General features: G+C 41.4%; 1 protein-coding gene across 3 annotated transcripts in view; it reads right to left on the reverse strand.

Moving 5' to 3' along the window:
- EEA1 (early endosome antigen 1) overlaps positions 1-18,337 on the reverse strand; it is a 472,296-nt gene that overhangs the window by 296,156 nt on the left and 157,803 nt on the right. For all 3 annotated transcript variants that reach the window (XM_070052691.1, XM_070052692.1, XM_070052693.1), the window contains one exon: positions 14,966-15,047. In XM_070052691.1, coding sequence (XP_069908792.1) covers positions 14,966-15,047 — 82 coding nt within the window. The remainder of the gene's footprint in view (positions 1-14,965; positions 15,048-18,337) is intronic.

Raw genomic sequence — 18,337 nt, forward strand, 5'->3', positions numbered from 1 at the left:
ATGCATATTACCCACATGTGTTTTGTCTGCCTTTTGCTCTAGAATTTGGACTCTGGAAGCCAAGAACTTTGCTTGTTTAAGAATATGTACCTCCACACTAAGAACCAGCTCTGGAATGTGGAATTAGGAATCCTAGTGCATGATATCTTGAAAGATGTAAATAAGAAATGCAATCTGTGGTTCTTGTGCAATTCCCGAGAAGAAAAGAGTATAGAGAAGCCAAGAGACACATGGTAGAATGAAGGGCTGGGGAGAGTCACAGCAAACACTGCAAATGAGGATGAAGCCTCGTTGGAATTGAATTCATAAGGAGCAGCAGCTGATTCTCCCGCAGCGCAAAGGAAGGAAACTAGAACTCCTCCTCCAAAGGAAAAGATTAGTGGCTGAGTCATGGTGCAGGAGAAATAACTGCCCTGCGAGGGTCAGGAAATCTGCATGCTGGTCTCCGCTCTGACACCAACTAGGTCTGAAACTCGGAAAAACTACTCCAAGCCTTCAGGGCTCTGTAACCTTATCTGTATGATCAGAGGTGGAAGTTAGATCAGCATTTCCTAAAGTATTGTCCCTTGGAACATACAGTGCTCTAGATCCACATTCACACAGCAGCCAGTAGCCACATGAAGCTGCAGAGCCCTCGAAAGTGGCGCAGGCTGCATTATAAAGTGGAAAAATGAAAGCAATATACAAAAAGCATATAAAAGGTGTCATAGTCGGATACTTTATGTTGATTAATGTTGAAACAATAGCTTTATATATTGCATTGGCTTCAATAAAATATAGTATTGGAATTAGGACAGTTGGAGGAGAGAGGCTGGGCAAGTGTGGAGGTAGGAGTCTATTGGGACACTCAGTATTTTCTGCTCAATTTTGCTATGAACCTAAAACTGCTCTAAAAAATAAAAGCCAAATAAATAAATTTTATGTTAAAAATGAGGTTCACTTGTCTATTTTCATTTTTTAAAATGTAGCTACTGGAACATTTCAAATCGTATATGTTAATTGCACATGTTTGTCACAATATTCCTAGTTGATCTATTCTTCTATTATTATTCTATAATCAGAAAGAAGAAAGTATTTCTGTGACTAAAACCTGCATATCATACTCCCACACCTCACAGATCTCCATCCCTTGTCAAGGTATGCAAACTGAGCCTTCTATATTCAAGTCTGTTTGAAGAGTGGCCATCTGGCCTTGCATGTAAGCCACCAGCTGGGCTGCTCGCATCCTATATTGCAGTACCTAAGAGCAACACCCAATTCCAGCTTCCTATTCATACGCATGCTAGGAAGCAGCAGAACGTGGCTCAAGTAATTGAGTACCTGTGGAAGACTTGGACTGAATTCCTGGCTCCCAGGTTCAATCTGGTCCAGGCCTAGTTGCTGTGGGCATTTGGGGAGTGAACTAGTGGATGAGAAATTAATCAATCTCTCTCTTTCTCTCTCTCTCTCCCTTCTTCCATCCCTCCCTTTCAAATAAATAAAATAAATGCTTTTAATAATGGAATCTGTTTTCTACTGAGCACCTATTTATACACTTCAGTCCCAAGGAAGACATGGAAAACACAGGTCTTGGTTTTCTGGAAAGTTTTTTTGGTTCTACTAACTTGTGATGGTAACATTCTAAGGATGTGGAAGGAGGTCATGGGTGAATTTCTAACATGCTTGTTCTGAGAGAGAGAGAGAGAGAGAGAAAGAGTGAGAGAGTATGTTTTAGGCAGAAGTCATGTTTTTCACACACATTATGGGAGAGGTAGCAGCTAACTGAATGTTGAAAGGATGACAAAGTTGAGAAACCAGAGGATGGAATTAAGGGTCTGGTGTGGATACCAGCTGGGACTCTTGGGGGGCTTCTGAGAGAGATGAACTTTGGTTCTCCTGCCTGGGATGCTGATGTCCTTAGGAAACCAGCACCACAGGGAGTATCACAGGCCTAGACAAAACACGCAGTAACAGAGCTCTCAGAGGAAACTGGAAAACAGCTTAAATGGCTAGAGGGCTGCTGATATTCCAAAATTAAGAGGACACAATGTGTGCCAGTGAGTCAAATCCAGCCGGGAAACCTGGGCTGCCCCACTCTCTCCAAGCTCTGTGAAAGCTCCAGGGAGCAGATGAGGAGAAATTCTCAAGGGTTTATCTAACCAGATACAGCAATGAAGCCACAGCCTGCGGCCTCTGACGGAGATTTCTGGGTGGGTGATAAGAAATCTACTTCTGGTGCCTGCCATTTCTGCTTGTGCACACAGAAAGGGTGTCCCTAGCTGAGTATAACACAGTCTAGGACTTCTGAGGCTCCATCACAAATGGAAGTTTCTCTGACAAACCTCGGAAATTCTATTCCTACTCACTTTGCCTTGGACTTCTGCCAAAACATTGCCTGGCAGAATTGCTTTCTACCAACTCTGAGCGTTTATTTGGGATTAACATTTTTATAGCTTTATTGATATATTGGTTACATTCGAGAAAATTCACCAATTTAAAGTGTGAATGACTTAGTAAATGTGGACTGCCATGTGTCTACCACCAGGATCATGTTTGGGATACTCCATCACTCTCAAATTTTCCTTGAGGCCCGTTTGTGGTTAATCCCCATCCTTTCCCCCAAGCCCCCAGAAATCACTCATTTGCTTGTTGTCCCTACAGTTTTGTATTTCTTAGACTTTTCATATGCAGTTTCTTATAAATGGAGTCAGACAGTATTGGATGTAAAATTTTGTTTTTGTCTTCTTTCATCTACACAGTGCTTTTGAGATCCATCTGTGTAAGTACTCCATTCCTTTTAGTGGTTAATCGTCCATTGTATGGCATGGTTTTCTTTTTATTTGTACATCAGTTGATGGGCATTTGGGTTATTTCCAGTTTGTCACTGTTATGAAATAATGATACTATGAACATTTGTATAAGCCTTTTTTTTATTTTCATTTTTGGAGGGTAATATCTAACAATAGAATTGCTGGGTTATGTGGTGAGTATATGTTTAATATTTTTATAAACTTCATTTTCAAAATGCCTGCATGTTTTACATTCCTGCGCACAATGTATGAGCTTTCCAGTTGCTCCACAGCCTCATGAACTCTTACTATTGTCAGTGTTAGGTATTCTAATGCGGGTTCACTAGTGTCACATTGAGGTTTCAAGTTATGCTACGCTGACCACTGATCACCAAAGGCGCTGAGTACCTTCCCTGTGCTTTTGATCATTCATCTATTCCCTTGTGCAGTGTCTATCCAATGATTTTTCTGGTTCATGTTTTCTATTGTCTACATAGAAAAAATTTTTACATAACCCAAGGTTCCAAAGATTTTCTCTCATATTTTATTCTAGAAAATTTTTGAGGTTAGCTCTTAGTTTAGGTCTATGGTGTGTTCTGAGTTAAATTTTGTGTATACTATGAGGAAAAAATCAAGGTACCTTTTAAAATACAGATATCCAGTTAATCCAGCATGATTTATTGAAGATTGTCCTTTTCTTTCCTTGGTACTCTATCAAAATCCAATTGACCGTGTAAGTGTGGGTGATTTCTGGACTTTTAACCATGCTGCATTAATCCATATATCTATCCTTATGTCACTATCCCACTCTCTTGATTACTGAAGCTTTTATAGTAAATCTAAAATCAGACAGGGTAAGTTCTCCAACAAGAAGACTTTTGTTCTTCTCTTTAAAAACTGATTTGGCTGCTCTGGATACTTTGCATATGTTTCATTTCAGTAATGCTTTCATGTCTAAGGGATGAAACATATAGAATCTTATATCAATTTTATAGACAAAGAAGCAGAGTTATAGACAGATGTGTTTGACTTCACATCACAAGGTTAGGTTCCTGTCTCTTTGTAGTCACATCTCATTTTCCTACCAGAATGTCACCTCCATGAGATCAGTGACTATGCACATTAATTTTCTTAATTTCTGAATCCCCAGTAAAATGGGACATAGGTAGGTCTGCAATAAATATTTGTGGAGCAAAATAAGCAATGAATTCCAAAAGAAATTGGTGAATTTTCTCTGGTTCCAAGGTCAATAAAAAACTGCACCCAGAACTTTAGTTTCCAAATTCCTTACTTAAATTTTCTTTCATCCTATGATGTGAATGGAGGGGGCACTGAGAAGAGAAGGAGAACCAAGAAAATGAAGGAGGTAGATAGGAGCATTGTTAGAAAGGTTGTTTTCTTTAAAAGTTTTTATCTTGATTCATCTCAGTCTGTAGCCTGCAGTTTCCAGCTAATAAACATTTGCATGTTTATTTATTTACATCTTTTGTTTGAAATGCTTTGTAACAAGCAAGGGATATCCAGATGATTCATATATCCAAAACCACAGCCCAAGAAGAAGCTAACACTTCCTTCCTGATCAAATGCCAGGAAAACAGAGGACAGAAGCTCAAAGTCAGAACAGATCCTTGGGATCAGCAGTAGACAGATCCCAGCCCAACGGTTCTGGACTGATAATGCTTCCAATGTGTAAATCTTTGATAGTTTCTGCTTACACTTTAATTCACAAGGGATTTATATCTTTAAAAATTCCTTGGGCTGTAATTCTTTTTAAATCTGGAAAACTAGGTGAAAATACTAATAACATGTGGGAAGGGGAGTAACTGGCAAACAGGATAGGAAGTACAGCCGGTGGTAAAGGTGGCTCTGACTGCACAACCTCTCATTTATATGGCATTTAATCTTCTCAAACAATGATTATAGATACTAAATATGCATTGAAGGGGCCCAGAATTGTCCTTAATAACTATGTGATATCCCATCGACCCGATTTTCCCTTCAAGTAGACACATGTTGCTTCCACTGAAACTCGAGAGTATCACTTATAGGTAACTGAGAGGAGAATTTGGTTTTGTAACCTCATGAGGTACTGTGGAAACTTTGATTTACAAACAATCACTGAGGAACATTTCTATCAGGAACAGTCACCAACAGGGAAGAGATGAAATATCTTTATTCCAACAGAGTCAAGGAACATTTGTTTTATGTAGATATTGCTCAGGGCAAAGATATCAGATGCTTCTGGAGACTCTAAGATAAGACACAGCCAGCCTGCCTCAGCTTGCTCCCACGTCTGCAGGTGAGAGGCCTAACATTTCTCATGTCTGGCTCATTCCCTTAGTTCTCCATCTAAATGTCACTTTCTTCGGATGAGATTAGGTTTGCCTGCTAAGATGCATCATGTTTGTAATCATACACTTGTTTGATGTCTGTTTTCCCCTCTAGCTACAAGAAGAGAGGGGCCATGTCTGACTTACCCTGGCAGGCTATGGATGTCTTAATAAGAACACAGGGTCTGGAGCCAGTTGCCTTTGCACAAATCTCAGTTCCACCACTCTCTCCATGTGATCATGGGTAAAATTATTCTCTCAAAGCTTTGGGATCCCTTGTCTAGGACAGATATAATAATTCTGTATACTTGCTGCATAGCATTATATTGAGCTATGATTAAATGCTATGACTAAGTGAGGTAAAGGCACTAAGTGACCTGGCATGTATTAAGCCCTCAATGAAAATGAAATGAAATATCAGAAGTTAGGGTTTCTCTCTTTAATGACAAAATAGATAACTGTTGCCATTTTCTGGCTATTAAGATGATGATAATAATAATTATTATCACTGAGGGCTTACTGTGAGCCAGATGCTGTGCTGCTACTTTATACATAATCAGCAGATGAACTGGTGAATATGATCAGTGAGATGCAGCCAGCAAGTCATCAGTAACAACCTGGCCTTTATTTTCTTCTCTTTAGGCATATCATTTATCTGGGGGGGTGGGATCATAGGGACAGTCTCGCAATGGAGGCAGATGAGCAACTATGATCAGCCAGAGTCATGGAAGGAGATGAAGAGCATGCTCAAAGGCTTAATTAAAGAAAGCATAATCAAAAAACTATGTCACAAACTTAGTTGTGGTTAAGGAAATCAAAAAGGGATCCAGGAGCACCAAGGGACTCATTACAAAGAGGAGGGGTTACCTCCCCTAGAGTCAAATGGTCAAGGGAGAAACAAGTGTCTCTAGGGTGCAGGGAGTGCTATGGTCAAAGGAGTAAAGCTGCTCTACAGAAGCCACTGTGGTAGGTAACAGGGACCTAGTCACTGTTAAAACCACAGCCGGAGAGCAGCAAGGGAAGGAATATCCATATCTCTCCTCCCACCTGCCCAGCTACTGCTACCTCTCAGTGATCAAACCATCCTTATCTCCTCCCAGAGCAGACAGCAGGACCGAGAAGGGGCTGAGAATGGCTCTATCCAGAAGAGCAAACAGAATAACCTACATAGAACCACTGACCACTGTGGCTATTCAAACTTAAATAAATTCCCAATGATTATATTAAGAGCATTAGAGGGAGAGGGAGACTGTAGACAGCTAAGCAATACCTGGCAGAGCTATTGCTATATTAAAAACAATGGCCCGGGAAGGCAGTGGAGGATGGCCCAAGTGCTTGGGCCCTGCACCCCATGGGAGACCAGGAGAAGCACCTGGCTCCTGCCTTTGGATCAGCACGGTGCACCGGCCACAGCGCGCCAGCCACGGCGGCCATTGGAGGGTGAACCAACGGCAAAGGGAAGACCTTTCTCTCTGTCTCTCTCTCTCACTATCCACTCTGTCTGTCAAAAAACAAAACAAAACAAAACAAAAAAACAATGGTAGGCGTTCTTGCTACAAGGAGGACAGTTTTTGTTTTTGTTTTTGTTTTTTTTTTAATGTAGGGCATATCAGATAGCAAGGAGTATCTGGCTTTAGTCTTTCTCAGCCTTCATCAAGAGATAAAAGCTCACAATAGGGGCCAGCATTGTGGTGTAGTAGGCTAAGCCTCTGCCTGTAATGCCAGCATCCCATATGGGTGCCAGTTCATGTTCTGGCTGCTCCTCTTCCAATCCAGCTCTCTGCTATGGCCTGGGAAAGTAGTAAAAATGGTTCAAGTACTTGGGCCCCTGCACCCATGTGGGAGACCTGGAAGAAACTTCTGGCTTCTGGCTTCAGATCAGCCCAGCTCCAGCCATTGAAGCCATTTGGAGAGTGAACCAGCAGATAGAAGACCTCTCTGTATGTCTGTCTCTCTCTGTAACTCTGTCTCTCAAATAAATATCAAATAAATATCAAATAAAATCTTTAAAAAAAAGCTCATGACATCAGGCTCCATGCTTGCAAATGATCCAATGATCATATTTGTTTAATTTAAGAACCTAGTTTTGCTTGGTATTGCATTGAATCTGTAAATTGCTTTTGGGAGAATGGACATTTTGATGATATTGATTCTTCCAATCCATGAGCATGGAAGATTTTTCCATTTTTTGGTATCCTCTTCTATTTCTTTCTTTAAGGTTTTGTAATTTTCATTGTAGAGATCTTTAACGTACTTGGTTTAGTTTATTCCAAGGTATTTGATTGTGTTTGTAGCTATTGTGAAAGGGATTGATCTTAGAAGTTCTTCCTCAGCCGTGGCATTGCCTGTGTATACAAAGCTGTTGATTTTTGTGCATTGATTTTATACCCTGCTACTTTGCCAAACTCTTCTATGAGTTCCAATAGTCTCTTAGTAGAGTTCTTTGGGTCCCCTAAATAAAGAATCATATCATCTGCAAAGAGGGATAGCTTGAGTTCTTCCTTCCCAATTTGTATCCCTTTAATTTCTTTTTCTTGCTGAATAGCTCTGGCTAAAACTTCGAGAACTATATTGAATAGCAGTGGTGAGAGTGAGCATCCCTGTCTGGTACCAGATCTCAGTGGAAATGCTTCCAACTTTTCCCCATTCAATAGGATGTTGGCCGTGTCAGCCCTTAAGGCATTCGGTTATGGCTGAAGAGCCCATGAGAGTATTTTAGGCATGGAAAGCCAAGACAAACTGGGAAAAAAAAAAAAAGAAGACCTAGATGAAAGATCTCTGCGAGTGAGATCCCAGTGGAAAGAATGGGGCCATCAAAGAAGGAGGTACCTTTCTCTGAAGGGAGGAAAGAACTTACACTTTCACTATTACCCTGTCAGAATAAGATCAAAGTCGGCGAACTCAAAAGGCTTCCATAGCCTTGGCAACTCATGACTAGAGCCTAGGGAGATTACTGACACCATAAACAAGAGTGTCAAATTGTTAAGTCAACAACAGGAGTCACTGTGTACTTACTCCTCATGTGGGATCTGTCCTTAATGTGTTGTCCAATGTGAAGTAATGCTATAACTAGTACTGAAACAGTATTTTACACTTTGTGTTTCTGTGTGGTTGCAAACTGATGAAATCTTTACTTAATATATACTAAATCTATCTTCTGTATATAAAGATAAAAAAAAAGAACCTAGTTTTGCAAATGGATCTGAACCATGATAGCTAATCATTTCTCCCTTTCCATTTTCCCATCTAACACCAACTGATTAAGATCGGGGGTGTCTTCTATTTGTTCACTGAAGCAGCATTCTTCCAGGAAATACCTTTTTGTTTTATTTTTTATGGTGGAATATATAACCTAACTCACTGTTTTAGCCACATTTGAGTTTACAATTTGGTGGTATTAACTACATGCATATTGTGGAACCAATGATGTGGTTCACTACTACCTATCTCTATAACTTTCCCCACATCTCAAAATTTATGCCCATTCAACACTAACCCTCCTTTTCCTCTTTCCAGACCCTGGTAACCATCATTCTACTTTTTGTCTGTATGAGTTTGACTACTCTTACGCACTCAGCGCACATGAATGGAATCACACACTAATTGTCCTTTCGTGACATTTTTCTCATAGCATAATGCCCTCATGATTCATAAATGTTGAATTTGTCCGAATTCACTTCTTGTTAAAAGCTCCACTTCTTGTTAAACCTCCATATAGTATGTGAATGCACATACTATATTTTGTTCATATATTCATGTGTCAATGGACACTTGGATTGCTTCCACTCCTAACTTATTGTGAATGATGTTGCCCTGAATACAAATTCTGTTTCGTCTCTTCTTTCCATTCTTTTGGCTGTATACCCACAAATAGGATTTCTGGAGCATCTGATAATTCTTTTCCAATTTTTGAGAAACTACCATACCATTTTGCATAGTCATTATACTATTTCACAATCTCATCAACAGTACGCAGAAGTTCTAATTTCTTCATTTCTTTACCATTACTTATTACTTGCTTTAAAAAGTTTTTTAAATAATAGTCATCCTAGTTAGCAACACTGAACATGTTTTATGTATTTATCAGCCATTTGTATACCTTCTTTGCACAAATATATAGTCAAGACTTTTGTCCATTTTTTTTTTAAAGAGAGAGTGGGAGAAAGAGACAGAAAGATCTTCCATCCATTGATTCACTCCCCAGATGACTGCAATGACCAGGGTTGGACTAGGCCAAAGCCAGGAGTTTCACGTGGGTCTCCCATTTGGGTTGCAGGGGCCCAAGCACTTGCGCCATTTTTTGTTGCTTTCCAGGCCATCAGCAGGAAGCTGGATCAGAAGTAGAGCAGCCAGGACATAAACCAGCACCCATATGTGATGTCAGTGTCACAGACAGCTTTACCTGCTACTCCACAATGTTGGCCCTCTTCTGTCTATTTTTAAATTCGGTTGATTGGTTGTTTTGTTGTTGAATTGTAGAAGCTATTTATATATTTTGACTATTGATCTTATATATTTGTCATATTTATGGTTTGCAGGAATTAAAACCAGACACTCTGGGGCCAGCGTTGCGGCGTAGCGGGTAAAGCTGCCACCTGCAGTACCGGCATCCCATATGGACACCAGTTCGAGACCTGGATGCTCCACTTCTAATCCAGCTCTCTGCTATGGCCTGGAAAAGCAGTAGAAGATGGCCCAAGTGCTTGGGCCCCTGCATCTGCTTGGGAGACCTGGAGGAAGCTCCTGGCTCCTGGCTTCAGATGGGTGCATCTCTGGCCATTGCAGTCATTCGGCGAGTGAACCAGCAGATGGAAGAACTCTTTCTCTCTCTACCTCTCTGCAACTCTTTCTTTCAAATAAATGAATAAATTTTAAAATAAATAACTCAATTAAAATAAATAATAATTCTTGGGGCCAATGCTGTGGCATAGTAGGTGTTCTGATTTTTTAGGCACAATCTCATTCTGGGTGCTTATTGTTTGGTAATCAAGACTGTTCAATTCTAGGGAATTATTATAGCTACAAACATGGGAGGAATTAAATTATACATTTAAAGATTCCAAAGTTCTTAGCATAGCGGGTACCAGGGTCTGGGAAGGGCATTAGATGGGGAGGGATGGAGAAAGGATGGTTGATTGCTGCAGGGATGCAGCTGGATAAGAAGACTGATTTGTAATGTTCTATAGCACAGTAGGATAACTATGATTGATAACAATTAATTGTATGTTTCAAAATAGCTAATTAAGAGGATTTTGAATGTTCCCAACACAAAGAAATAATAAAGTTTGAGGTGATGGACATGCTACTTACCCTGGTATCACATCACATATTGTATACATCACATATTGTATCCATATATTGAAATGTCACACTGTACCCCATGAATATATATGATAATTGCTGCAATTAAAAAGTTTTAAACACTTTTTAAGATCCCAAAGCTCTTATAAGGAAAAGTATCTCTATCTTGCAAGATAGCATAACAAATCAATTGTAAAATGCTTAACTTTTGACAAAAGAACCTTGATTTCTCCCATAGACTTCTACTCTACAGGTAATATCATAAGCTAGTTTGCTTTTCATTCTTTATCTCAGCATAAATCTAACTTCTCTCTTAAAAGCTTCCCTATTACCTGTTCAAATTAATGTTATATATCCCTCCTATGTACCCTATTGGGACCCAACATGTACCCTACCAAAGCGCAAACACCCTATAATTGTCTGTTTACTTACTTGTATAGCTGGCTCCATCCCATCCTATGTACTAATACCCTCATTCCCATTCCCAGTGTATCATAAGCTTTAGGAGAGACAAACCCATGTCTACCTTTTTGACCAATTTACATCAAGCACCTAGCATATTGCCCAGCACATAATTTTTGAATGTTTGTTAAATCATTTAATGATACAGGTTCTCTTGAATAACAAATTCATAAATCATTGTGTGTTAAAGAGTAAACAGGGTCCAGTGCTGTGGCATAGTGGGTAAAGCTGTCCGCCACCTACAGTGCTGGCATTCCATATGGGCACTGGTTTGAGCCCCAGCTGCTCCACTTCTGATCCAGCTCTCTGTTATGGCCTGGGAAAGCCCCTGCATCCACATGGGAGACCCAAAGGTAGCTCCTGGCTCCTGGCTTCAGGTCAGCATGGCTTCAGCCATTGCAGCCAATTGGGGGAGTGAACCAGAGGATGGAACACCTGTCGCTCGCTCGCTCTCTCTCTCTCTCTCTCTGCCTCTCCTTTTCTCTCTGTGTACCTCTGAATTTCAAATAAATAAATTAATCTTCAAAAATAAATAGTAAACAATGGTGTTCTGATTTTTTAGGCACAACCTCATTCTGGGTGCTTATTGTTTGGTAACCCAGACTGTTCAATTCTAGGGAATTATTATAGCTCCACTGCCTTTCTTTTTCTATTTGAAAATTTGCCCACTGATAAAATTTTTTAAAAATGGAAGGGTAGGCATATGGCCTGGTGGCTGACCTGCCAGGTAAGAAACATTAAGATGCTGCACCCCACATGAGAGTGCCTGGGTTCAATTACTGGCACCTGCCCTGAGTCCAGCTTCCTGCTACTGCAGACCCTGAGAGCAGTGGTGATAGCCCCAGCGATTGAGTCCTTCCTACCCACTTGGGAGACCTGAGAGAAAATGAAGTAAGAATGGTCCCAGCTGGGAACCATTGCAGACATTTGGGGAGTGAACCAGTGGATAGGAGTTCTTTCTCTGTATCTTTCTGTTTCTCAAATAATTAAAAAAAAAATAGGGGCTAGAATTTTGGCATAGCTGGTAAAGCCACCACCTACAAAATCCTAATACAGGGGCTGATTCACATCCCAGGTGCTCTACTTCCGATCCAGCTCCCTGCTTATGGTCTGGAAAATAAACAAGATGGCCGAAGTGCTTGGGCCCCTGCTATCCATGTGGGAGACCCAGATGAAACTTCTGGCTTTGGCCTGGCCCAGCCCGGGCCATTGTAGACATCTGAGGAATGAAGCAGAGGATGGAAGATAACTCTCTCTCTTTCTCATAACTCTTTCAAATAGAAAAATAATTCTTTTAAAAAGAAAAAGAAAATAAAAAATGGAATGTTTTTTAAACATGGTTTATTTATTTGAAAGGAAGAAATACAGGCCGGCACCGTGGTTCACTAGGCTAATCCTCTGCCTGTGGCGCCGGCACCCCAGAGTCTAGTCTCGGTTGGGGTGCTGGGTACCAATCCCAGTTGCTCCTCTTCCAGTCCAGCTGTTTTCTGTGGCCCGGGAGGGCAGCGGAGGATGGCTCAAGTGCTTGGGCCCCTGCACCCCATGGGAGACGGGGAGGAAGCACCTGGCTCCTGGCTTCAGATCGGCACAGCACTGGCCATAGCGGCCATTAGGGGAGTGAACCAATGGAAGGAAGACCTTTCTCTGTCTCTCTATCACTGTCTATAACACTCTCTCTGTCTCTCTCTCTCACTGTCTACCTCTGCCTGGCAAAAAAAAAAAAAAAAAGGAATGCAGAGAGAGAAGGAGAGAGAGAGAGATATCTTTGATTGACTGGTTCACTCCCAAAAGGCCACAGTGGCCAGGGCTAGGCCAAGCCAAAGCCAGGAGACAGGAATGTCTTCCTGGTCTCCCTTGTGGGTGCAGGGGTCCAAGTACTTGGGCCATCTTCTGCTCTTTTCCTAAGCACATTACCAGGGAGATGGATTGGAAGTGGAATTGAAGGGACCTGAACTGGCACCCATATGGGATGCCAATGCTACAGGTGGAGGCTTAACCTATGCCACAGCGCTGGCCCCAGTAGTGCTGTTTTGAACACACATACCACACAAGACTGATAAACATTCATGAATCCCTAAATAATTCACATCCCTTACTTAGGAAGAGAGATAAAATTAAGGAACTGAAGAAGCTTTAAAGCCACAGCTCACAAGCACTGCAATCACCACCATCATGAATTTCAGCAAGTCATCCCCCACTCCAGGGTAGGCTTCAGGTTAGATATCATTTCCGGATTTATAATTCTTTCCCCTTTCTCTCTCACTCAAAAAAGCATTGGCCGGCGCCGTGGCTCAGTAGGCTAATCCTCTGCCTTGCGGCGCCGGCACACCGGGTTCTAGTCCCGGTCAGGGCACCGGATTCTGTCCCAGTTGCCCCTCTTCCAGGCCAGCTCTCTGCTGTGGCCCGGGAAGGCAGTGGAGGATGGCCGAAGTGCTTGGAACCTGCACCCCATGGGACACCAGGATAAGTACCTGGCTCCTGCCATCGGATCAGCGTGATGCGCCGGCCGCAGCGCGCCGGTCGCGGTGGCCATTGGAAGGTGAACCAACGGCAAAGGAAGACCTTTCTCTCTGTCTCTCTCTCTCACTGTCCACTCTGCCTGTCAAAAAAAAAAAAAAAAAAAAAAGGCATTGAAGACAAGTGAACAAGAAAAGCACTATGACAGGAGTAACCTTGAATTCTCATTAATTCATGCAGAAATAAAAATCATTCACAAATGGTATTTAAATTATTAGTAGCAACAAGCTGTTTACACTATACCTCACAGTGGATCACAACATCAATTAATACAGGAGAAACACAAGTCTAGAACTGTAGCCCTCCAACTTATTTTGACTGGTAACAGCTTAGAGAGAGCAAAAACCCTGTAGTTCATATTTTCTACTCAATTTCACATTCCAATTTAAAACAAACAATCCCCATCAATAGCAAAGACTACAAAAAGCAAAAAATTCAAAAATAAATCAAGTGAAGTAGCAACTGAAAGCCTGACCAACTCAAGATAAAATCTGTAATGCACTGATTACTTCCCAAATATAGTCAGTAGTCTAACAATCTGCCTGTGTGTACACACACCCACTTGGAGTTATAATGTTGCCAATGCATGCAAGCAAGCTTTCTTAGTGTAATATTCCACAAACTCAACAAAAATATTTATGCCCAGTTTTAGAACCTTTAGTAAACTCACGTGCTTACTAGTAAGTAGGCTATATTATGTAATAGAGAAAATTGAGGAACTCTAGACTAGAAGGGATTATATTTTTGCATGGATTCATTCAATATCCACCAGATGGATCTCTTCCTACCTCAAGGAGACCATGGGGTATATGTGGAGAAACACTGTAGTAAACAATTACCTAATCAAGTACTCCTTTTAGCTCCCAGCAGGTGTCTGATACAGTTGTGAGAGAGACATAAAAATATAAACAGGCCCTTGAGGAGCTTATGGTCTAGTAGGTACTCAATAAATAGAGAGATCAAAGCCATGCATATGACTAGCATTGTCAGAAAGTGTGAAATCACTATTCAGAGTATTGATAATGAATGCAATCCTTCTAACACTGTGGACTCAAGATTTATTTTTACTGTATCTGAAGCCAAATAATGTTTATCAGCAAAGTGTCCATTAACACATACAAGATAAACTGCAATGGAAATAGCATCTTGAGCCTGTGACAATAAAACTGGAGTAAAGTCTGGTTTCTAATTTGGCTACGAGTATGGATAATCTTGAACTATAATTCTGCAATATGCTTAAGCATCAGAAATATGTGCATTGATTAACAAGTCAAAGAAGCTGTAAAACACTGCTGTATTATGAGAGTTGATGCAGCCTTTTAAATCTTTTACACCTGCTACAAAAATAGCTACTGTAAAAGCAAATCAGATACAGTGAATAATTCACAACATGAGTGCTCTTATGTGGGCAGGAGTTGGGTGATATTTGCTTTTATAGGGTGAAATCTGCAGTTATAACAGACTTCCTTCTAGAATAGCAAACTTTGAATTGCAAACCAGTAACAGATGAAAGGGCTGATGTGAATCTGCTGGACATCTAGTGGTGCTACTAAAGGGTACAGTGGACTGCAGTAGGTTTTCTCCTACCTTTTTTTCTTTGTTGCTCTTTTTCTTATTTTTTTTTCTTATGCAGGCCACCAAAAGGCTATAAGTGTGTGACATGCAGAACCTGAGAAATAATACAAAGCTACTTTTAACATCATCTTCCATATATAATTTCTCTTGCTTTTCTACCAAAACTTGCTCTACCTGTGTGCTCAAGCTTGACACCAATAACTTCATCTATTTTCAGAGAACCTTGAGAGTTGGGGACCAGGAAATGAGAGTGGAACTAATAGATATATTGATCATTTTTAAAATTTTCTGTATCTTACGATGTTTCAACATTTTAGAGGCCTTTCAGATCCTAAGAGACCACCCCTCCCAGGGCTGGTTAATTCCTAAAGGTGATAACTTGCCTACACGCATGCCTTTCATAGGCAAACAATCCATCTCCAACCTACATCCCCCACCCACCCTCTATCTAACTCTCATATATCGAACCAAATGTCCCTTGCCCTAAACCATCCCAGGGGCCAATATCCGGCAACCAGTGGTCACCCCTATAATCCAAAGGCCTCTGGAATTATTCAAATTGTTCACTCTGCACTGCCTTTCCTTTCCTGCAGAAACACCAATTCAGGCTCTGGCATAAGCCTTCCCCTTCACTCCTTCCTTTCCTGTCTCCTGACCCAAGTTGACCCTTCTCATGTGCCTAGCATGGTTTGGTATTCCTCTGCTTCTTGAGAGATGTAAGTAATAATGTCTTTCGACAGTATCAGCTTCTCCATGTTGTCACTCAGTCACTTCCATAAATTAAAATCGCAGTTACAAATGAGGCAATGGGCTTTCACAGCTCTTTTCAGGAACATGCAGGTTTGGCTTTAAATCTGGCTGGGGACAATCTACTTTCATACAAGCATCACCAGTGAGTGTAACAGAGTTGAGGATGGGAGCCAGGCACCCTCTCTTTATGTGTTCCTATTTCCTATGTGACATAATAATGCAGGGGGAGGCACAGACTTTTGTAGAATTTCTACTGTGACACTGAAGTCTAAAAAGGTTGTGTGACCTACTGAAGAAAGAGGGAACGTGAATCAGTAGAGAAAGTGAGAAAGCAGAGCCCTGCTCTTCTGATTCCTCACACAAAGCCACCAGAATAACAACACTGACGATGAAATGCTTCCAACAGTGCTGCACTGCATGCCTGGCTCTGTACCCAGTATTTGACATTGCATCATCTCACTGAGCCCTCACAACAAGGCTATCCCATTTTAGAGACGAGCTTTTAGAGGTGAAAGACACCAGTCCAAGGTCATACAGAGAGTAACTAGTGTCCTGGAACTTGACAGATAAAATCTAAATCCATAGCACATGCTCTAAACCCCTACTGTATACCATCTGTCTCAGCTGAATAAGGCTACTTCTACCCGAGGGCACAGAATTCAATAGTACAGTTTCTTTGGTGAATGAAAGGTCAATCTAAAAACTTGAACCCCTAGTTGACATCTCCAACTGATTGGTGGATATGCCATTTTGTCTTCCAAATTAAACATATTTTGAGTAGTTATTCAGAAGCAAGGCCAGCTCCAGTCAACATTGTGAAACAGGCAACTCCCATGGTTTCTGGTGATTGCTTTTCCTAGAATTCAATGTTCTCATTGCTTCTCTAGATGACCCAGGTCAATCTACTCTCAACACTGTCCTCTCTAGTCTGTGCCTTGGGCTCCAAATCATTCCTCTGTGTTCCTAAACCCATCAGAATTCCCATTCATGACCATTTTAATATCATGTGTGTGTGTGTGTGTGTGAGAGAGAGAGAGAGAGAGAGAGAGAGAGAGAGAGAGAGACTCCATCAAGGTCTGGAATCAAAGAAGCTTGACTTTTCATTCCAGCTATACATCCTTGTGCCCCAATGTCCTCATCTGTAAAACTGCCATAGTAATACTGAATTCCTCAGTTTTTTGTTTTCATGTAATAATAATAATGATATATCTAGTGTACCATGCCAAGATCAATTTTTTTTTATTTGAAAGCCAGAGTTACATAGAAAGAGAGGGACACACAGAGAGAGACGGATCAATATTCCATCTGCTGGTTCAATCCCCCAAATGGCTGCAATAACTGTGGCTGGGCGAGGCCAAAGCAAGGAGCCAGGAACTTCATCTAGGTCCTAGTGCCAAAGGCCCAAGTACTTGGGCCATCTTCTGCTGCTTTTCCCAGGCCATTTGCAGGGACCTGGATCAGAACCAGAGCAGCTGGGACTTGAACTGGCATCCATATGGGATGCGGGTATCATGGGCAGCAGTTTAACCTGCTACAATACAATGCCAGCCCCAAGATGAATACAACAATTCAATAAGTGGTGCTCTTTAATGGCAGGTCAGTAATGAGGACATTATGCCACAATTTTCATTTGTGTTATTTAATTTTTTAAAAGATTTATTTATTTGAAAGACAGAGTGACAGAGAGAGGGTAGAAGAGACAGGAAGAAAGAGCTCTTGCATCTTCTGGTTCACTCCCCAAAGGACCATAACAGTCATTCCATCCAGGAACCTTGATCATTCAGGTCTCCATGGGTGGCAGGAACCCAAGTACATGGGACATCTTCTGTTGCTTTCCCAGGCACATTAGCAGGAAGCTGGATCAGAAGCAGAGCAACCCAGGACTCAAACCAGCACTGTAATAGGAATGTCAGTGTCACAAGCTGCGGCTTAACTCTGCACCACAATGCCAGCCTCCAGATGTGCTTTTTATTTCTATTTTTTTAAGATTTATTTTATTTGTTTGAAAGGCAGAATTACAGAGATAGAGATAGAGAGAGAGAGAGAGAGAGACATCTCTTTTATCCACTGGCTCACTCTCTAAATGGCTACAATGGCCAGGACTGGGCCAGGCTGAAGCCAGGAGCTTCTTCCAGGTCTCCCACATGAGTGCAGGGGCCCAAGCACTTGGCCATCTTCCACGGCTTTCCCAGGCACATCAGCAGGGAGTTGGGTTGGCAGTGGAGCAGCAGGGACTTGAACAGGCGCCCATATGGGATGCAGGTGTCAGCTTACCCCCCAATGCCACAATGCTGGCATTCCATATGTGCTTTTTAGATATAAAGTATTAACAGTGTTTCCAGAGCCACAAGCCTCAGCCTTTTTCCATATTGCACAAATATGGCTTGAGAAATCAGGCCTGAAAGTAAGCAGTGGCCTAACACATCTGCTGGGAATTCAAAAGAACCACAGGAAGTTCTCCTAAAACTGGAGTGTAGGATAAATGAAAGTTAAGCAATAGATCTAAAAAGAGAATGCAACCTACTTTACAATTTGGCCAAATGTTTGGGATTCTCTTCTCCTAAAATTCTAGAAGGAGTACCTTAAGATCAATTCAACACAAATGAAACACAGAAAATGTACGAGGTCAAGCAT

The sequence above is a fragment of the Oryctolagus cuniculus genome, chromosome 11 (assembly GCF_964237555.1).
Source record: "Oryctolagus cuniculus chromosome 11, mOryCun1.1, whole genome shotgun sequence".
In the NCBI taxonomy this organism is placed as follows: domain Eukaryota; kingdom Metazoa; phylum Chordata; class Mammalia; order Lagomorpha; family Leporidae; genus Oryctolagus; species Oryctolagus cuniculus.